General features: G+C 33.6%; 1 protein-coding gene across 8 annotated transcripts in view; it reads right to left on the reverse strand.

Moving 5' to 3' along the window:
- Window positions 1–21,651, reverse strand: part of DGKB (diacylglycerol kinase beta) — a 748,227-nt gene that overhangs the window by 169,713 nt on the left and 556,863 nt on the right. For all 8 annotated transcript variants that reach the window (XM_037836813.1, XM_037836819.1, XM_037836816.1 and 5 more), the window contains one exon: window positions 21,132–21,327. In XM_037836813.1, coding sequence (XP_037692741.1) covers window positions 21,132–21,327 — 196 coding nt within the window. The remainder of the gene's footprint in view (window positions 1–21,131; window positions 21,328–21,651) is intronic.

The following is a 21,651-nucleotide window of genomic DNA, read 5'->3' on the forward strand; positions in this document are numbered from 1 at the left end:
ATCAATGGATTAAACTCTCCAAGAAAAAGATTTAGATTGGCAGAATGGATTAAAATCTATGAACCATCAGTATACTGTTTACAAGAGTTGGAACTTAGACCCAGAGACACAAAGAGATTGAAAGTGAAAGGATGGAAAAAATATTCCATGCAAGCTATAGCCAAAAGAAAGCAATGGTAGCAATACTTTTTTCAGATAAAATAGACCTTAAATGCAAGAATGTCATGAGAGACAAAGAAGGACACTATACACTAATAAAAGGGACAATTCACCAAGAAGAAATAACAATTATAAATGTGTATGCATCTGTCAAGGTGCTCCAAAGTACATAAGACGAACACAGCAAAATTGAAGGAAGCAATAGATGTTTCCATAATAATCATGGGAGACTTCAATACACCACTCTCTCCTATAGCTAGATCAACCAGACAGAGGACCAATAAGGAAATTGAGAACCTAAACAATGTGAGAAATGAACTAGACTTAAAATATATAGAGCATTACATTCCAAATTACCAGGATATACATTCTTCTCTAGTGCTCATGGAATTTTCTCCAATATAGATCATATGCTGGAGCATAAAACAAGCCCCAATAAATTTAAAAAAGCTGAAATTATTCAAAGCGCATTCCCTGACCACTATGGAATGCAACTAGAAGTCAATAACCATCAAAAATCTAGAATATTCACAAATATTTTGAGGTTAAACAACACACTCCTAAACAATCAGTGAATCAAAGAAGAAATTGCAAGAGAAACTGCTAAATATCTAGAGATGAATGAAAATGAGAACATGACATATCAAAACTTACGGGGTGCAGCAAAGATGGTATTGAGAGGGGAATTTATAGCTAGCTCTAAATGCATACATTATAAAGGAAGAAAGAGCTAAAATCAAAGAACTAATGGAACAACTGAAGAAGCTAGAAAATGATCAGCAAACCAATCCTAAAGCAAGTAGAAGAAAAGAAATAACAAGTATTAAAGCAGAAATAAATGATATGGAGAACCAAAAAAAAAAAAAAAAAAAAAAAAGGAAGATAAATAAACCAAAAATTGCCTCTTTGAGAAGATCAACAAGATTGACAAACCCTTAGCTAGACTGAGAAAGTTTAAAAAGAGAGAAGACCCAAATAAATAAAATAATAAATGAGAGGGGACACATTATCGTGGATCCTGAAAAAACGTAAAAAATCGTAAGAGGATACTATGAACAACTGTATGCCAACAAACCAGACAATTTAGAGGAAATAGATAATTTCCTGGAAAGATATGAACAACCCAGACTGACCTGACAAGAAATAGAAGCCCTCAACAAACAATCACAGGTAAAGAGATCCAATCAGTCATCAATAAGCTGCCTACAAATAAAAGCCAGGGCCAGACGGCTTCACAGGGGAATTCTACCAAACGTTCCAAAAAGAACTGACACCATTCCTACCCAAACTTGTTAAAAAAATTGAAGAAAATGGACTACCTAACTCTTTTTATGAAGCGAACATCACTCTAATACCAAACCCAGAAAAAGATGCTACAATAAAGGAAAACTACAGGCAAATCTCCCTCATGAATACAGATGCAAAAATTCTCAACAATATACTTGCAAATCAAATCCAAAGACACATTAAAGAAATCATACACCATGACCAAGTGGGGTTCATCCCAGGCATGCAAGGGTGTTTCAATATAAGAAAATCAATCAGTGTAATAGAACACATTAACAAATAAAAAGGGAGAAATCCAATGATCATCTCAACAGACGCTGAAAAAGCATTTGACAAAATTCAGCATCCATTTTTGATAGAAACACTCCAAAAGGTAGGAATTGAAGGAAATTTCTTCAGTATGATGAAGGGCATACGTGAAAAACTCACAGCCAGCATAGTACTCAATGATGAGAGACTGAAAGCCTTCCCTCTAAGATCAAGAAAGAGACAAGGATGTGCGCTGTCACCACTATTATTCAACATTGTGCTAGAAGTTCTAGCTAGAGCAATCTGGCAAGACAAAGAAATAAAAGGCACCCAAATTGGAAAGGAAGAAGTAAAACTGTCATTATTTGCAGATGATATGATCTTATATCTGGAAAACCCTGAGAAATCAATGACACAGGTACTTGATCTAATAAACAAATTCAGCAAAGTGGTGGGATACAAAATTAGTGCACATAACAATCAATGGTTCAAACAAGAAATCATATCCTTTATGATTTATCAGGAAAGATCCTGAGACAAATGAAAATGAGAATACAACATTTGAAATGTATGGGATATGGTGAAGGCAGTTCTTAGAGGGAAATGCTTACATTGAATAAGAAGAAGGAGCACAGATCAGAGACCTAACCTCATACCTAAAGGAACAAGAAAAAGAAAAGCAAATTAAACCCAAAGCAAGCAGAATTAAGGAAAAAGAATGATTAGAGCAGAGATAAATGAAATAGAGAATAATTGTTATTGTTGCTATTGTTTTAAAATAAAACAATAGAGAGAATGAACAAACCCAAAAGTTGGTTCTTTTGAAAGATCAATAAATTTGAGATACCTTTTGCTAGACTACCAAAAAGCAACTAAAATCAGGAATGAAAGGGGGCATTACAGACATAAGAACGATTATAAGAGGATTTTATGAACAATTGCATGCCAACAAATTAGTTAACCTAGATAAAATGGACAACATTCCTAAAGGAACACAAGTTATCTACACTAACTCAAGAAGAAATATAATATATGAACAGACCAATAACAAGTAAAGAATTTGAACCAGTAATCAAAACCCTCCCAACAAAGTAAAGCCCAGGACCTGATGGCTTCACGGTGAATTCTGCCAAGCATTCAAAGAAGAAATAACACCACTCTTGTTCAAACTCTTCCAAAAAAATTGAAGAGAAGAGAATACTTCCTAACCCATGCTAAAAGCCCAGGATCACTCTAATATCAAATCCAGATAAAGATATTCCAATAAAAGAAAATTACAGACAAATATCCCTCATGAATATAGGTGAAAAAGTTTGCAATAAAATACTTGCAAACTGAATCCAATAACACTTTAAAAGACTTCTATGTCATGATCAAATGGGGTTTATCTCAGGTATATAAGTGTGGGTCAACATATGAAAATCAATTAATGTAATACATAACATTAAAAGATTGAAGGAATAAAACCATATGATCATCATGATTGATGCAGAAAGGGCATTTGACAAAATTCATCGCCTGTTCCTGAAAAAAAAAACACTCATAAAACTAGAACTGAATGGAAACATCCTTAACATGATAAAGGGCATATATGAAAAACCCACTGCTAACATCATTCACAATGGTGAAAGACCAAAAGCTTTCCACCTATGATCAGGAAAAAGACAAAGATGCCTACTTTAATGAGTGTTATTTGACATTGTGCTGTAAGTTGTAGGCAAAGCACAGAGGCAATAAAAAGAAGTTAGAGGTATCCAAACAGGAAAGGAAGAAGAAAAACTTTCCCTATTTACACATGACATGACATAAAGAATCCTGAAAAATCCACAACAAAGCTACTAGAGCTCATAAGAAAATTCAACAAGGTGGTGGGATACAAGATCAACATGCAAAAATCAATGGTGTTTCTATACACTAGTTAATAAACCATCTGAAGAGGAAATCAAGAAAAAAAATCCATTTACAATAGCAACCACAAGAAGTAAATATCTAGGAATATATTTAACCAAGGATATAAAGGACTTGTACATGGTTAACTAGAAAATATTGCAGAAAAAAATTAAACAAGACCTAAATAATTGGAAGAACATTCCATGTTCATGGATTGAAAGAGTGAATATTGCTAAGACGTCAATTCTACCCAAAGTAATATACAAATTGAATGCAATTCCAATCAAAATTCCAACAGACTTCTGAGAAATGGGAAAGACAATCATCAAATTCATATGGAAGGATAAGCAGCCCTGAATAGCCAAAATCATTTTGATAAAGAGGAACAAATTTGGAGGACTCACACTTCCTGATTTTAAAACTTATTACAAAGCTACAGTAATCAAAATAATGTGGTCCAGGCACAAGGACAGATTTATAGACCAAAGGAATTGAATTCAGAGTTCAGAAATAAATGCTCACACCTTTGGCCAATTGATCTTTCACAAAGATGCTAATACCACCTAGTGGGGGAAAGAATAGTCTCTTCAAGAAACGTTGTTGGGAGAACTCGATAACCAAGTGCTAAACAATGAGGGTGAACCCCTACCTCAGACCATACACAAAAATTAAGTCAAAATGTTTCAAAGACCTAAATATAAGAATTAAAACTATAAAACTTAAGGACATTGTGTAGGCAGTGGTTTCTTAGACTTTACACAAAAAGCACATGCAATAAAGAAATAATAGATAAATAGGACCTCATCAAAATTTAAAACTTTTGCACATCAAAGGACTTTATCAAGAAAGTAAAAAGATGGTGTACAAAATGGGAGAAAGTTTTGGAAACCAAATATCCCATAAAGGTTTAATATTAAGAATATATAAAGAAATCCTACAACTCATCAATGAAAAGACAAACAACCCATTTTAAAAAATGGGCAAAAGATTTAAATAGGTATTTCTCCAAAGAAGATAAACAAATGGCAAAAAAAAAAAAAAAAAACACATGAAAAGATGCTCAACATCATTATCTTTAGGTAAATGCAAGCCCAAACTACAATGAGATACCATTTCACACCCATTAGAGTAGCTGTTATTAACAAATGGAAAATAACAAGTGTTTGAGAGGATGCACAGAAATAGGAACACTCATTCATTGTCAGCAGCATAGTAAAATTGTGCAGTCACTATGGAAGACAGTTTGGCAGTTCCTCAGTAAACTGCGTATAGAACTACCATATGACCTGGCAATTGAAAGCAGGAACTTGAATAGATATTTGCACACCGATGTTCACAGCAGCATTATTCACAATTGTCAAAAGATGGAAGCAACCTAAGTGTCCATCAACAGATGAATGGATAAATAAAATGTTGTATATACATACAGTATAAGAGTTTTCAGTGGTAAAACAGAATGAAGTCGTCTACATGTGACAACATGGATGAACTGTGAACCCATCATGTTGAATGAAATAAGCCAGACACAAAAGGACAAGTACTACATGATCATACTGATTTGAAATATTTAGAATAAACAAACTCATAAAGTAAGAATCTAGAGTATAGGTTACCAGGGGATGGAGTGGAGATAGGGAATGGGAAGTTAAGGCTTAAAATGTACAGGGTTCCTATTTGGAATGAAGGAAATATTTTGGTAATGGATGGTGGTGATGGTAGCACAACACTGTGAATGCAATTAACAGCACTGAAATATATATCTTAATGTGATTAAAAGGGGAAATATTAGATTGCATATATGGTTACAGAATAAAAACTTTTAAAAATCCATGGAACTATACTACACAAATAGTGAACCCTAAGTTAAACCATGGACTATAGTTAATAGCACAATTATAAAAATGTGCTATCATCAATTGCAACAAATGCTCCATACCAATGCAAGATGTTAATAACAGGGTGATATATGGGAATCCTGTATTTTATGCATGATTGTTCTGTAAACCTGTAACTTCTCTAATAAAGAAAAAAATATTAAAAGCTTATCTAAGAAAAGATCTCATATAACTAAGTAAAAAATGTAATTTTAGTTTATGCTTTGAAAACTTTTCAATAGCATAATTCTATATATAGCCAAGAGGCTTTCAGAAATAGCAAAAGAGAATTAAAAGTTTGTTTTTTAAAATAAAAACAACAAAACTAAAACCAAATATCAACAATTGGTTGGCTTTAACAAAGAGAATTTATTGGCTCACAGTTTTACTGCTGGAAGAAGTCCAAAATCAAGCGTCAACAAGGCAATTCTTTCTCCATGAAGATTGTGGCATTCTAGGGCTGGCTGCCCCAGATCCAAGAACCCCATCCTTGGTTCTTCGATTTTCTGTCACATGACAATGTACATGGAGATTTCATCTCCTTTTCCCTCTGCATTCGGTTGACTTCTGGCTTTCTACCTGTGGATCTCTCTCTCTCTCTCAAATTAGTTTTGCTTATAAAGGATTCTGGTAGTATGGATTAAAGCCCAACCTGATTCCGTTGAGCTACTCCTACAATGAAATAACATCTTCAAGAGATCCTGTTTACAATGGGTCCACATCCACCAGTATGCTGACCAAGAGCAAGAACATGTCCAGAATGGAGTACACAATTCAGTCCACCACAGTAGACATGAACAAATAATGATAGATAGTTCTACTTAGACAAAATTCAAAATTCAGCACAACTGGCCCATAGTGATAGAAGTCAGAATATTAAGTAACACATGGACTTGAGGGCTTCTGAGGTGCTGGCAATGTTCCTTGATCTGGGAGAGTGGTTACAAGGTGTGTCCAAATTGTCAAAATTCATCAACTATACATATGTCAATGTTCATTTAAAGTGCTTAGGTTGTAAAACAGGGTAACACATAGTAGGAGAGAGGGTAGGGTAAGGAGGTGATAGAATGATATTTTAAATGGATGTTCAGGAAAAGCCTTTCCCACGTGGGCAAAGAAGTGAGGGAAAAGACATGTGAAGCCATGTGAAGATCTGAGATAATGCTCCGAGCAGAGGGAATGTCAATGCAAAGATTCTGAGATGGTATCATGCTTGGTATATTCGATGGACATCAAAAAGCCTAGTTGGCTTAAGTAGAGGGAGTGAGAGAGAGAGTGGTCACAAACCATATTGACTGTGCACATATTAAGCTATTGAATGAATGACTTATGTGCATATTGACATTTCTGGTCTTAATGTGATTGTTACTTTTTATTTCTCCATTAAATACACATAACTCATTGTAAAATGGTTTTCAAAAACCTATTAACTAGCCTTAAGAAAAAAATAAGAGTTAATCCAAAGCAATCAATTTCCTCAATTCAAGAGCTGAGTTCAGTTTCATTCAGTCTTTAAAGTTCTGTACATCCTACACAATTCCTAATGAAGACAGAAACCATCAGTTAATCAAGCAAATGGTTAGGTCAAAAAAGAAGTGTTAACAGAAGCATAGTCTGTTCATTCACTGATCATTTATGGCAAAATAGCTGTATGCACATTTTTTGTACATATGAAGATTTTATATAGGCAGAATGTCAGATTTAAGACATGACACATGGACCAGGGGAAAGAGAACAATGGAAAATCATCATTCTTTAAAGATACAGTACTCTTAAGGAAAAAATCTACAGGGTTGTTAATAAAGATCAGGGAATGATATTTGAGGTGGTTGAAACTTATTATTCTAAGATGGCAAAAGAATATGAGCAATGATTAAACTTTCTACATTGTATAAGACCCTAGACATCCTACACTGTAATCCTGTGAGATCATTTTCCTTTTTAATTTAAAAATAGCAGCATGACCATCATCACCAACAATGAAATATTATCACACACAAGAACAACAAAATATAAATTCAAAGAGCTCCTCACAACCCTACTTCCAAGAATGTGTCGCTTCAGAAGCAGGAGGCACTAAACTTTAAACAAAATAGCAGAATACCTTCAAACTTTCCTCTCTTACTGAGTCTTATGTGAAAGTGCAATAAATCTTGTTGACAGTTACTGTCACATCTATTGGCACACAGTCAGGGACAGTTTGAAGAGAATTTCGCAGTATAGCTCGGGCCCATTACCTGTCCCCTGTCTTCCCCTACAATTTATTTTCACCCCAGCAGGCAACATCTCACAATGCATTCATTTGTTAGGCAGCTCGTACTTACTCCTACAGCCTGCTTTAGAGAGGCCTCTTATAAACAGCTCTGTGCATTGCCAGCAACGCATTGAACCTCCAGGAGGGAAAAAGAAACTTAAGAGCAGCAGGGATAACCTGAACAGGTAGCTGAAGTGCCTATGTCTCTGCTGCTAGATCATTGGAGATGGTATGGGCGATTTGCTTATGTGGCTTCCATACAGTCAGTAGTGTGGCCACCAGCATCTTTGTGAGAAAAGTGAGAGAAGGAAGAAGTGCAACCAAAGGGAGTGCAGAAAGCAAATATTGTATTTCATAATTTCACCATAAGGAAGAAGGTAACAAATGAATACATGAAATACCAAGAATGAGCCTTCATATCTAGAGGAGGAAGAGTGATGAAATCTGAAGAATAAATTATTATCAAAGGAGCACATGTGGTGGGAAAAAAAAAGTAAGTGAAGACAGGAAAGAAAGCATTCCTTTCCCTCCTCCACCCATTTTTCTTCTTTCTTTTCCTTTGGAATAACTGAGATAATGCTTTGTTGTTTTTGTTTGTTTGTTTAAATTCAGTTGTATTGAGGTACATTCACATATCATACAATCATCCATGGTGTACAATCAGCTGTTCACAGTGCCATCATACAGTAGTGCATTCATCACCCCAATCTAGTTTTTGAACATTTTCTTTGTACCAGAAAAAAGTAAAAATAAGAATAAAAAATAAAAGGGATAAAGGGAGTGTGATCCACAAGGCTTTCACAATCACACTGTCACCCCTTGTAAGCTAATTGCTATACAATCGTCTCCAAGAGTCAAGGCTACTGGGTTGCAGTTTGATAGTTTCAGGTATTTACTTCTAGCTATTCCAATGCATTAAAACCTAAAAAGGGTTATCTATATAGTGCATAAGAACGCCCACCAGAGTGACCTTTCGACTCCATTTGGAATCTCTTAGCCACTGAAACTCTATTTTGTTTCATTTTGCATCCCCCTTTTGGTCAAGAAGATGTTCTCAATCTCATGATGCCGGGTCCAGATTCATCCTCAGGAGTCATATCCTGCATTGCCAGGGAGATTTACACCCCTGGGAGTTAGATCCCACGTAGCGGGGAGGTCAGTGAGTTCACCCACCAGGTGGCTTAGCTAGAGAGAGGGGGCCACATCTGAGAAACAAAGAGGTACTCAGGGGGAGACTGTTAGGCACACTTTTAAGCAGGTTTAGCCTCTCCTTTGCAGTAACAAGCTTCATAAGGGCTAGTCCCATGATAGAGGGCTCGACACACCAAACTGCCAGTCCTCAATGTTTGTGAGAACATCAGCAACAATCCAGGTGAGGAAGCCCAACACCTCTGCATTTTCCCACAGCTCCTCTGGGGGACCCTAAATATATATTTTTATTCTTTGCCCAAATTACTTTGGGATGTGTGGTATTTCACACTAACCTATACAAACCCACCAGGTCTCACTTCCTATTTAAAGTTCCATGTAATTATGGTATTTGAACAAACTATATGAGTTAAATTGTTTAGGAAATAAAGATCCTGCAGCAACTAAATATCTCTTCCCTTGGTCTCACATGAAATTTGAAGTTTTAAAACACTGTCAGTATCATCTTTTACCTTTGGCCTGATTTGTCCTAGTCCTAACCAGATCTGCTTAATTCATATCTCTAATTCAACTCTTTTTCAGCTTTTTTAACAGTTGATGTATGGGCTAATACTGACATTCATATCTGTCGGGTTCTAGCTCTGAGTTTCAGGTGTCACACAGATACCCCAAGTTCCAGGTTATCTATTAGGTTATACACAAAGGGATCAGGATCATGCTTTGTTTTCTATAAAATCTTTTGTTGTCCCAGAGTCCCTCCTCTCACAAAACACAAACAAAATCTTCCTGCCTTCCTCCTAAGCAATGCTTTGCTGCCTAAATTTTCTGATTGGAACTTCCAAAATAATTTGTGTTTAAATGAGGTTTTTCTTCTGTTCTTCAACATGAATTTGTATGTCCATTAGCCTTTCCCCATAAACCTAAGTCAGCACACAGGCACACACACACATCCCCACACACATCCATGATCCACAGTCATTTTATCTACATGCTCACCAGTAAAGGCCTTTATTTATTAAAATCTTCTAAACTGTTTACACATAAAGGTTTTTAAAGTTTACTTTGACTTTTATGCCTAAATTAATGCATTGATTTCATTTTCTTTTATTTGCAATATTTTGGATAACAAAATGGGTTTTTTTGATTTGCAAAGGAAATTAAATTTTAGCATACACCATAAACATCACATTCATTCCCTTCCTCAAGAATGAAAACCTGTTCTAGCTCCTTGTTAATCACTAACTTTTGTATGAATATGTGGATGAGAAGTAATGTTTAAAATGATAACATATATAAAATATTTAGAAACCAAACAGCCTAAAATTTAAAAAAACAATGGAAATCTAAAATAGTCATAATAAAATAATTAACGTAAAGGCCTTATGCAAACCTTTGAAATATACATGTTTCACTAATTAAAAGGACAAAAGTATATTAATGTGGAATTTAAAAATAATATCTAACCACAGAAACAGTAGGAAACCAGATTCAATCCCTGATTTAAAATAGCTCTGTTAATATGTCAGCAGATTTTAGTTACATACTTTTAAAATGAGACATACACGTTAATTCATCACAAATCTCTGAGAGCTTTTCAAATCCTACACACATTTTAAATTGCTATTTAAATTTGATGCAATTACTGTCTTTTTAAAATAAGAAAAAAAAAAAAAAAACATCTTTTGTACTTTCATACCCAGTAAAAGATATATTGACTCCTTGCTTCCCAGTAGGCTCATTAGATACCCCGTCTTAGGGAACAGGCTGTGTTGTGAAGAAAGGACTACAAATAATGATAAGGAAGAAAGTGCTTATCACAAAGTATAGATATGGCAAAACCATTACTGTTAACGTATCATTTCATTATTGCTCAAACAATTAGCTCCCAGAGAGTTTTAGGATAAAAGTTACAGCACTCATTAACATGTGATCATGGATAGTTTATCATAGGGCACGGATATGCTAAAATATGAAGTGACCTGTCTCAGACCTATTTCCTATTGAAGTCACATTTTTTTTTTTGCACAGGACTTAAATTTTGAAAAGACTTTAATCAAAATCCCATGAAAATTTCTTTCAGTAAATCTAAAAATGGAATGGTCTTTGATATTGGTTGAGTTTCTTGTTCAGACTAACAAAATACTCTGAAATTTTGAATGCCAGAGTCTTGGTAAGAAAATATGTTTTATGGAGCTTTTTTGGATCGGAAAACACATATTCTTAAGAATCAGCAGGAAAAGAGTCAGTATGCCAAGGGCTTTAACTATCAGAAGAGATGTGAATTTAAATCTTTGTGCATAAGAAGCATCTTTAATGTTTTTTATTCAATATTTTTTGAAAATAATGTTTATGCTTGTGTTTCATTCACAGAAATTGAGTTCTACAAATACTAACTGATTATTTCATTATAATAAGAACCAAATTTCTAATTTCAGTATTAATAGTTAGCTTTGACATGTTTAAAAAGAGTAGAAGGTGCTTAATAGACCTGTCTTCCACCCTGAAATGAACAAGTGTTCAGGGAAATGGAATTGTTCAAAGATATATTTTTTTTCTGCCAATCTGTGAAATATAATATAATTATTCTCTTTTAATGAATCTCTCAATGTGAAACAATCTCTCAGAGCTTAAACAGGTAAAATAAAATGATATTAGTGACTGCTTTGTAAATAAAAGGATGAAATGAGATTGTTATTTTGTGCCATATTATGGGATAATTAGAATAACTGCAAGGCATTCATCAGACATTTGAACATTCTCAAAAAAGCTCTCCAGGGCTCATTTTAAATTAGTCATGTTTATCTATGGAGTTTTTCAGCCTTATTTCAAATGACTATCAGTTTATAATTTTCAGGTCTCAATATTTAGCTTAACCTGATAGTTGTTACTAGTAGCTAACAGACACTGCCTAAAACAGACACACACACAAGAAAACCAAGTTTATAAATCCACAGTTTATCAAAGGAAGAGCAATGGAACTATTTTTATTAAGCAAGAAGAATGATTATTCAGTGGAGGGTATTGGTGATGTATAGGAATCTTTATTGATTTCCACAAAAACAGTGTGGGTTGGACACTGCAAGAAGTTATCACTTATATGTTAATTAGTGCAGTATAAAAAATACCTAGATTCACGGAAACTAAATTCATGAAAATGGAAATCCAGTTGTTAAATGCTTTAGTTAAGTCAAGTCATACAGCTCAAACCAATGGAGTAATGTTGTGGCTTGATTCTTTCAAAGAACAGGCTTTTTGCTCTACCAGATACCCTTGGCACCCCCCAAGTAATTGGACAAATGTATGCAAAGAAAACCAGATGCTAAACCATGACCATCTTATTACATCCAATAAGGTAACCAGAAAAAAATTGTATATATAAAGAAAGGTAAAGTAAAAGTCCAATTGCTCTCCTGGTATGACTTGAAATTTCTAAGTAAGATAACACTCCACAAGATGGTGCAATTGAAATTTCATTCTCAATTAGGTTGTAGTTTTCCTTGGTTATTATTTTCCATCTTGAAGGAAAAGAAAGGATGATTTTTAATACCAGTGCAGAAAAATAGGACCATGACTTATGTTTAACAATTATGCAGTTGATTTTATGCCTTTTTTATAGTTTTTCCATGTTTATAATTTCTAAAAATCCCCTTCCCCCCAATCTATTGTCATGTGTCTTATGGGAGGAAAAATCATGGCAATTTCTCTGGCAGGCATCTATTACATGATCTCCAAATTATAACCCTCCAATGGCAAGATATTTATAGGGCTTTATACTTGAGAAACCTTTATATGGCTATCCTCATATTTGGAAATTTTATGCGACTAATATTTGGAAGCATGCTCTAAAATGTTATTTAATTAGTTGAGGCATACAAAATCAGCCAATATTTATTTAAATTGGAAATCTGTTTTATATATTTCTACCACTACATAAATTAAATTTAATTAAAATTATCAATGCATCCTTACCTGGGTAATTGACCTGCCATTATTTTAACAGACTCAGGACTGGATACTTACGTCACAGAAACAAATAAGATGGTAACTGTATCACTGGTATCAGACATTAACATCTTTTAGAAAACATCTCATTAGAGCATTTATATTTTTATCTTATTTTGAAGTGACAATTAAAACCAATAGCTAGACATGTAGAAGGATCTCAGAATGGCACTTACCGTTTCAAGACAAAGAAGTTATTCTGTCTTAGAGGTCAGGTAAGAAATCAACCTGTGCCATAGCTAAAACTTCAAGTAAACAAATATTTTTTCTTTTTTCACTTGCACTATTTTATTGATTGCCAAACCCTGTGTTCTAGTTTGCTAATGCTGCTGGAATGCAAAATACCAGAAATGGACTGGCTTTTATAAAGGCCATAAAGTGTCCAAGGTAACACATCAACAATTGGGTACCTTCACTGGATGGCCAATGGTGGTCAGAAAACCTCTGTTAGCTGGGAAGGCACATGGCTGGTGTCTACTCCAAGGTTCTGGTTTCAAAACGGCTTTTTCCCAGGACGTTCCTCTCTAGGCTGCAGTTTCTCAAAAATGTCACTCTTAGTTGCTCTTGGGGTGTTTGTCCTTTCTTAGCTTCTCTGGAGCAAGAGTCTGCTTTCAATGGCCATCTTCAAACTGTCTCTCATCTGCAGCTACTCTCTCAGCTTCTGTGCATTCTTCAAAGTGTCCCTCTTGGCTGTAGCTCCTCTTTAAAATGTTGCTCACAGATGCACTGAGTTCCTTCTGTTTGTCATCTCATTTATATGGCTCCAGTGATTTAATTTAGACCCACCCCGAATGGGTGCGGTAACACCTCTAAGGAGATTATCCAATCAGAGTCATCACCCACAGTTGGGTGGGGTGCATCTCCATGGAAACTCTCAAAAGAATTACAGTCTAATCAACATTGATATGTCTGCCCACACAAGATTGCATCAAAGATAATAGTGTTTTGGAGGACATAATACGTCAAACTGGCACACTCTACATTTTCCAAAGTGCAACTGCTCCTAAAAGTCATTTTTCTCAAGCTTTCCTAGATTCAGTAGGCGAAAGCAAGCAGCTCCTTGTTCTGCCATTCCTACCTACCTGTTCTTTGGATTTTCTCCATTTTCCTAATTTCAATTTGGATTCAGGAATTAATCATTGGCAATGATCTCCTTGATGCATTAGAAAAAAACGATTTCTTGTTTAAATGATTATTAACCTTTTATATCCCATCAAAAATGATTTTGCTGCCTTACCAATTTTATCATAAGAAGTCCACATGACTTACGTTGTATCTAGAATTATGTTATACCACATATCAGATTTAGAAAATTTGACTGTTGAACAGTGGAAGAGAGGCAATGATACTAGCCACAGAAAATTATTTTACATAACTCTAGAAGGATTATAAGGGTATTTCAGAGATTGTCATCTAGAGTTCCAGTTGTTCCTAAAATATTCATGTATTCATATTTCTGGTTTCTGCTTTTCAAATTTTTAGTAAGCTAGCAGTTTCTCTGCAGTATTTACAGGGCCATGCCAAATAGACATTTCATCCACACTTCATAATAATATGTATGCTTTGATAGGATAGCCAGGCCAAAGGTCTGACAATACTTGGAGTACATGGTCTTAAATTTTGTAAACACATTTCTATTTTTATACTCAAGAATTATGTCTTATATTCACTAATTTCTTTTTATTACTATTACATAAACTTTAAAAGTGTACTTTTGTGAAATATAGCACAGAGAAATCACATAAAAATATCTAGGTATATGTTTCAATCTTAAACAATAAACAGTATTGTTGATATTTAGAAAGATTTATTAAATATGTGCAATTGTTTGCGTTAGCCATTGCTGGAAAATTCAAAGGAGGTAGCTTGAAAAGATACAATTAGGAACTCATTTTGAGTTATCTCCTTAAAGGTTACTAGATAACAAATGTTTGGGTCTATCTATTTTCAGCCAATGAAATTATCATGATATTAGTATATGCATACATATTTGTGAAATACAACATCTTAAATGCCGTGATCTTTTTTCAACAAATTAACATCCAGGTAAAATAATGCATCATGAAATCCTTTACTTGTTTCTAAATTTAATTGATTTAATCACTGAATTTAAATGCTTGGAAATTGTTCTGCTTGCTGGTGTTAGAATGCCAAATACATCATCTACAGTTCTAAAATGAATATTGCAGTTATATTTAGACAACTTAAAACTCTGACTTCTAAATTACCCTAAATAACCCATGAAATGTCTAGAAAAACATTGATAATGATGGATGACAAATATCCATTTCTATCGTCTTTCAAATAAGTATAACTTTTACAAGGTATCTGAAGTATCAGAGTCTATTTAAAAGCTCTTTGTGCAATTTTCTGGGCAATATCATGTACAGCACATAGAAATTAATCACGATTCTACCAGAATTCACCACCCCCATTTTTTAAATGGAAACATTAAAGCCAGTAACCCTATTTATCCTTCACGGCAAAAGAAATTCAAGTTTTGCCAAGTTTTCACAGACATCCTCTCATTTATTTTCTCTGATTAAGGTGGTTTAGATTGACTTATTTGTTTCTTCCTGCTTTCTGGGATTTTAAAAATAAAATAATATACAGTCATCTGATGTGGAGAGATTCTTTGACAGATAATCAGATACAGTCTCACCCCTCTGACTTGTAAAAGGAATCAGGGTATGGTCTTCTCTAGAACAGTACATAAAGACAACATATAGGGGTGGAGTTGGGGAGACATGTTAGGTGAAAAGTATATGGACAAGCTTATTCTGGGAGAACTGATTCATAGAAAATTGTATGCAAGAAGATGATGGAGAATAAAAATAATGTTTATAGCATATTCCCTTGCATAACAAGGAGTTATGATACAAGGTGGGGGAGCTGCAATAGTAGCCTAGAACAGTTTTCTAAACTTCAGTCCTTCTTGTATCACCTTCACAATTTTTGCAGTATCCAGGTTCCTCCTGTATTATTATTTAGTTCGGTATTTTTCTCTATTTTTACATAAGTGGAACTATTTCAAAGACAAAAACTGAATAACTGCTATAATAAAAAACAGCATCCCTTGCTTAAAGAGAAGACAATTATAATAATAAATACAAAACTACTAAATTTTAAAATATTCACCCATGTACTACCTAAACCACCTCCTTTTCCATCAACGAAGCACATGTTGCACCTTGGGAAATGTTGAAATAAGAAATTTAGAATTGGTAAATGTGAATGAAATTAAAATTTCCTGATGATATATTGTTAATTAGTTTCTTAAATACACTGTTGTCTGAAAGATACCTGGCTAGCTGTATCCATAAGTGGAGGAGACATTCACCTGCTTAATGAGGTTTCAAGCAGGAGGTCCAGCTGCTCCCGGTGGTACCTACCTTAGCCTGACACTCTTATGATTTGAATGTAATTACTTTGGCTCTGTGGTTTTCAAACTCCTTAAAGTAATCAATAGTTTATCTTTTTTTTTGAAAATGAAGCAGTATATTTTTTAAAAATTGTAAATAAAAGAGACTTTTATTTGTACAAATTTATTTTGGAGGTTAAAATTAACATTTGTTCAATACAAACTATGAGAGTAATGGAGCTATTTTGATGGAAATCTTTGCAATGTCATATTCATCCTATTATCTCATTGATTTCAGCGTTTTGTTTTGTTTTTGTGGTGTTGTGAATATCCTGATCCATACAGATGTGTAATTGTAAATCATATGAATTTTTTTGCATCTCAGTTGCCAATTAAGAACCATTCTGCCATTTCTGGAAAGTAGAATAGTGGACTCATGTCTTCCAAGCTAAATCAGTTAGAATAACTAAAACTGCTCACTTTCTTTAAGAAACCCTCACTGGCCAAAAAAAAAAAAAAAAAAAAATACCTTCAAAAGTGTTTCAACATAGGTTTTAAACTTTGTCAGTAAAAAATATGATAGAAGTGTTACTTGCTGCCTCTGTCAGATAGTCACTCAAAGTTTTAATTAGTCTGTTATTTTATTCTGCATACTGAGTTGAAATATTGAGTTTCAATTCCATTGCTGGTTTTTTAGTTGCAGTTGTGAGCATGTTTACATCACAACTCTTCTCTGATAAAAGTGAACTTGAGATACGACCCAGTACAACTATATTATTCGGAGGAGATAAAGCATTTTCCTTATCAGCAAAATTTCTCCTAAAAAGTGATTTCCTGTTTCATTTAAAATACTGGTATAGTCATCCTCTTTTTACTTCCATTGATAGTTATGCACTGTTTGGTGCTTGTACCAAATAAAAGCATCTGCACTTCCTGGCCTTTCAATTACATGTGGCCCACATGTGCTATGGTGGTAATGTACCTATTTCCACAATTTTCTTCATTTTTTTTTTTAAAGATCATTGCAGAGCCACAAATTTGCCAATCAATGTCACAGTTATTTACATAAATATTCACACACATATATAGAAAGGGAGAGATGGAGACACAAGAGAAGGAGAGAAAGAAGATGAAGGAGGAGGAAGAAGTTAAGGAGAGGGAGTGTTTTGTCTGGTAACAAGGGTTAATGATTTGAGAATGGTTAATAGGACAAAATGTTTTTACAGAACACACTTTAGTTTTTATTTTTATTATAGTTTTTTATTGTCCAAAAATATAGCAATAATGAATTTGAACCAAGTTTTTACAGAACTGCTGAAACATTGCAGTTATAACTCAATGTAACACAGTTTGAAAAATAATGTTTTAGCTGAAGGCCTTTATTTCTTTTAAAATGCAAATATTCTACTTTCATCTGCAATCCGTCATTTATACATTAATGTGAATGAATTTATTAGACATCTTTCTGAGGTTTGGATTTAATTCAGAAGAGGGTGAGACAAAGATGAACTCTGCAACTGAAGGAAATTGGAAGGAAGATAGACTATTAAGGCTAAGGGCATTGAAGACCAACTTGGCCTGCTTTATGATTTTGCTTAAAGACCATGCCATCTATATATAATACATTCATATGTATTTATAAAAACATAACACAAAGGAAATGTCTACTGAATTAGATGAGTGTGAGTGTGAATATGTTTCCAAATTGCAGCCAACTGTTTTAGAAATTTTTGCTGGAACAATAATTTAAATACATTTTGTCAACTCTAAATTAACTGAACACTAAAATTTCCAATCAGTGAATTTATTAATTGAAAGTACTCTGTTCTTATCCTGTGTCTTTAAAGACTTCATTCAAACGTATTTTGTAGTAGTCCCAAATCACGTGTGGCATAATATAATGAAGATTTAATGCTCTAATTCTGATATTGTATCTTTGATCTACGCCATTTTTTTAAATTAAAAAAATATAAACTCTTTTGCTTAATTTAAACCCTACTATGAAAAAAAATAATTTTTTTCTATTACATGAACAAAGTTACACAGGCTTACCCCCCCACCCACCCCCAAAAAGCTTTCTAAAGCTTATGGAAATGAACTTACATTTCAGTATAGTAATAACATAGCTTAAACTTCTGATACTTTTTTACAAAGATATACCAGAAAAACCGTTAACTATTATTTCAAGAAGTTCTTCCAGAAAAAGAAGAAAGTCACATTATTAAATTTTCTACTTCTTTCCTTATGTTTTTCTAACACATTAACTTGAATATGGGTAAAACAACTTACTGTACTCGAGCCATTTTTGCCATATTTTATTGTAAAGTCAGTGCTTGTAATCAGTTTGTGAAAATTTGAAAGTGTATTTAGATTTAAAATACTGTTGACCCTTACATTTAATACTATCGTTATTCTTGTGTAAAGAAATTGAAAACCAAATCAATAGAAAACATTATCATTTAGGAAAGGGACACATGCAGATATTTTAAGCAGTAAATTTCATTTCTGACTATTAAATATAAAACATTTAAGAATTAGCAGAATAAACATGAAATCAGAACTTAAGAAAAGCATTTTGAGAGAGGTTTGGCTATTATTTTACAAAACATACCAAAATGAAAAAAAAATCAATGAAATTAATATAAAGGAAATAGTGATTAGTACATAATAGTCAATTTTTTTTTTCACACTCAACTTATATGGTCATATTTAGCACTAAGGTTATATTTATACTAAAATAAAACCAATTCCAAACTGCAAGCATAGCTGGTTAAGAAAGTAAATGAAAAATTGAGCCTAACTGGTCATAAAAATGCTTCTGCTATTGCTTATACTATGACTTTCAAAAACTCCCTGAGAGCAGCTGATTTTCCCCTTCTGTGCATTCAGAAAAATGTGTTCCTAAGACACAAATCCAGTGTGCTCCACTGTCTCCTTTCCCACTATTTATGGGAACATGGTCCTAATAGTTTCATACTACAAAGCTAGAAAACATAATGGGAAGAGAGAGATTTTCCTGCAGTTATGGTCACTGATAGTCTAAGACAACACCCATGTTACTTTGTCCTTTTTATCAAAATGCATATTCCTGAACAAAGCATACAACGGCAGTGAGTGAGTCCAGGCAAGCAGCATCTCTGCAGCAGCCCTGCAAGGGTGTACAGACTCTTGTTCTAGCAAACTATACTAGCAGATCATACTTTTGAACAGTCCAGTGGGTGAGTATAGCAGACAGATGAGTCACTGAGAAACCATTCAGGTAAACATCTGGAGAGTGTCCTTCTGCATGTAAAGGACATGCCACATATTGAGATGTGGTGGTCAGATAGAAAAGTAAACCTGGAAATTATTTTGTGAACATACATAGTATAAAATATTTGCAGGAAGAAAGCAATGAGTAGGCATTTATCACATAATAGAGTATATACCTTTAAAAGAGAGATTCTTAAGTTTAGTGTTTGTATAGTTGGTCCTTGAGTGAAGTTGAATATTCAGAACTTTTTCACTGTTTCTTTTAGAAATCTACTACTCTTGCATTTGAATGTAAATCTAATATAAATGGCAATAATTCCTAGAAGCTAATAATTATATCTATTTTTCTGTCATTTAAAAATTCATAAAGCAAAAACCTACTCAACTTTTTCCTACTATTTCTCTTAAAAAACTATTTCCTCTATTTTCATACAGTTAGATACCATTTGTGAGTACAACAATTTTTAATAGAGATTGTGGAAACTTGCTTGTATTAAATTACACGATATCTTTGGGATTACCTACACATTTAAAGGGAATTGAAATCTACCATCATTGGTAGGTTCTACAAAATACTTCTTTCAAGAGGATATCTCACACTTTTCCATCAACCTTTGTCATCCTTGTGGTCAACAAACTCCATATAATAGAGGTTTGCTTCTGAATCTTGAATCAAGTACCCCAAATCATCAAAACATAAAGCTATTGCCCACCACCACCAAACATATCAACCATCCTCACATTTTATTTATTTTTAAATGGGCTCATAAGGCCAACCTCTTCATATTTTCTCCCTGCTACACTGAATTGGGCCAATATATATTTTTTATCTCAATACAAACAACGTTATTAGGTAAATTCTGGAATGCAAAAGAAATGTTACAGGACAAAATACATAAATTGTTGGGGTCATGATTTCTTATTAGAATACCAGCACCTGGATATCTTTGTTTATAAAATATATCAACAAGAATTAGATGTCTCGTCCCATCTATATTATAATAGAGCTGAAAATTCTGATCCAAAATACATTTGAACTGAAGAACTGCAGAGAAAATCTCATGGCTATTCTATCATACTTTGTTAGTCATTTGCTCTGTTTCCTAGTTTTACTACTTGTTATTAACTTTCTACAAAAATAGCAATAGATAAATTTATTCTGGGATATTTAAAGATGCCATGGTATTTGGAACAACAGATAATGTAAGATAGCTTCAATATCATAGCCTGGCTGAAGAAGGTCAAGAATAAAATCTTATCCAACACAACCTTAGAAAAACCTTAACTATGTCCTTATTACAGCAATTCAAACGTCCAGCCAAGACACACTCATCCTAGATGTGTTCGATAATAAAAATACCTGAATGTACAACATACTCTATTATAGTAGACAACAGATACCCACATATATTTTATTTTGTTTGGGAAGAGTTATATCCAAAAATGGAGAATAGAGAGGAAAAAATCCATTTAAAATATAGGCAGTTTATACATTATTTTAAAATCTATTATGATAAAATTTAATCACATATGGTAATCTGATAATATGAAAAATACAACTGCAGAAATATTATGGAAGCCTTTATTCGAGAAGACTCTGAAAGCAAATTAACAAGCAATTTGACAATTAACAATTAATTCTTAGAAAACTTACCTTGACTTGCAAACTTCAACTCTTTGGCATCTGTGAGCGTAGTCCTCTTGTCAGACCCTTTTTTCTCTATTCTGCGATGGCTTCGTCTTTTCTTAGACTCTCCCCAAAGATTGGATCCTCCATGCATGCTCGGTATATTCAAAATAGCAATTCCTTCCAGAGAAATGTTTATTAAATCTATCTGTACTCCATCACACTAATCAGCAAAAAGAAAAGACCAGAAACAGTGAGATATTTTATTTTTCTTTTCCTTGATTGTTTTCTTTTGTATTTTCTTATCTTTTAGTAAGAACTTTTAAATGCATAATCTTGTCATCTGTGAATAAATCTTTCAAGAACACTTAAATGATTACTGTAAATGTCAATATAAAAGATAAAACAGCCATTAGCATTAGCAATTTGACATTAATAATCCTTAAAAATGATAAAATTAAATCACAAGTATGTCTCTCTTTACATAAAACCACTGGAAAAGACATAGGCTAGTGTCTACATATATAACCAGCTACACATTTCTAAT

Source organism: Choloepus didactylus, chromosome 5, assembly GCF_015220235.1.
Source record: "Choloepus didactylus isolate mChoDid1 chromosome 5, mChoDid1.pri, whole genome shotgun sequence".
Taxonomy (NCBI): domain Eukaryota; kingdom Metazoa; phylum Chordata; class Mammalia; order Pilosa; family Megalonychidae; genus Choloepus; species Choloepus didactylus.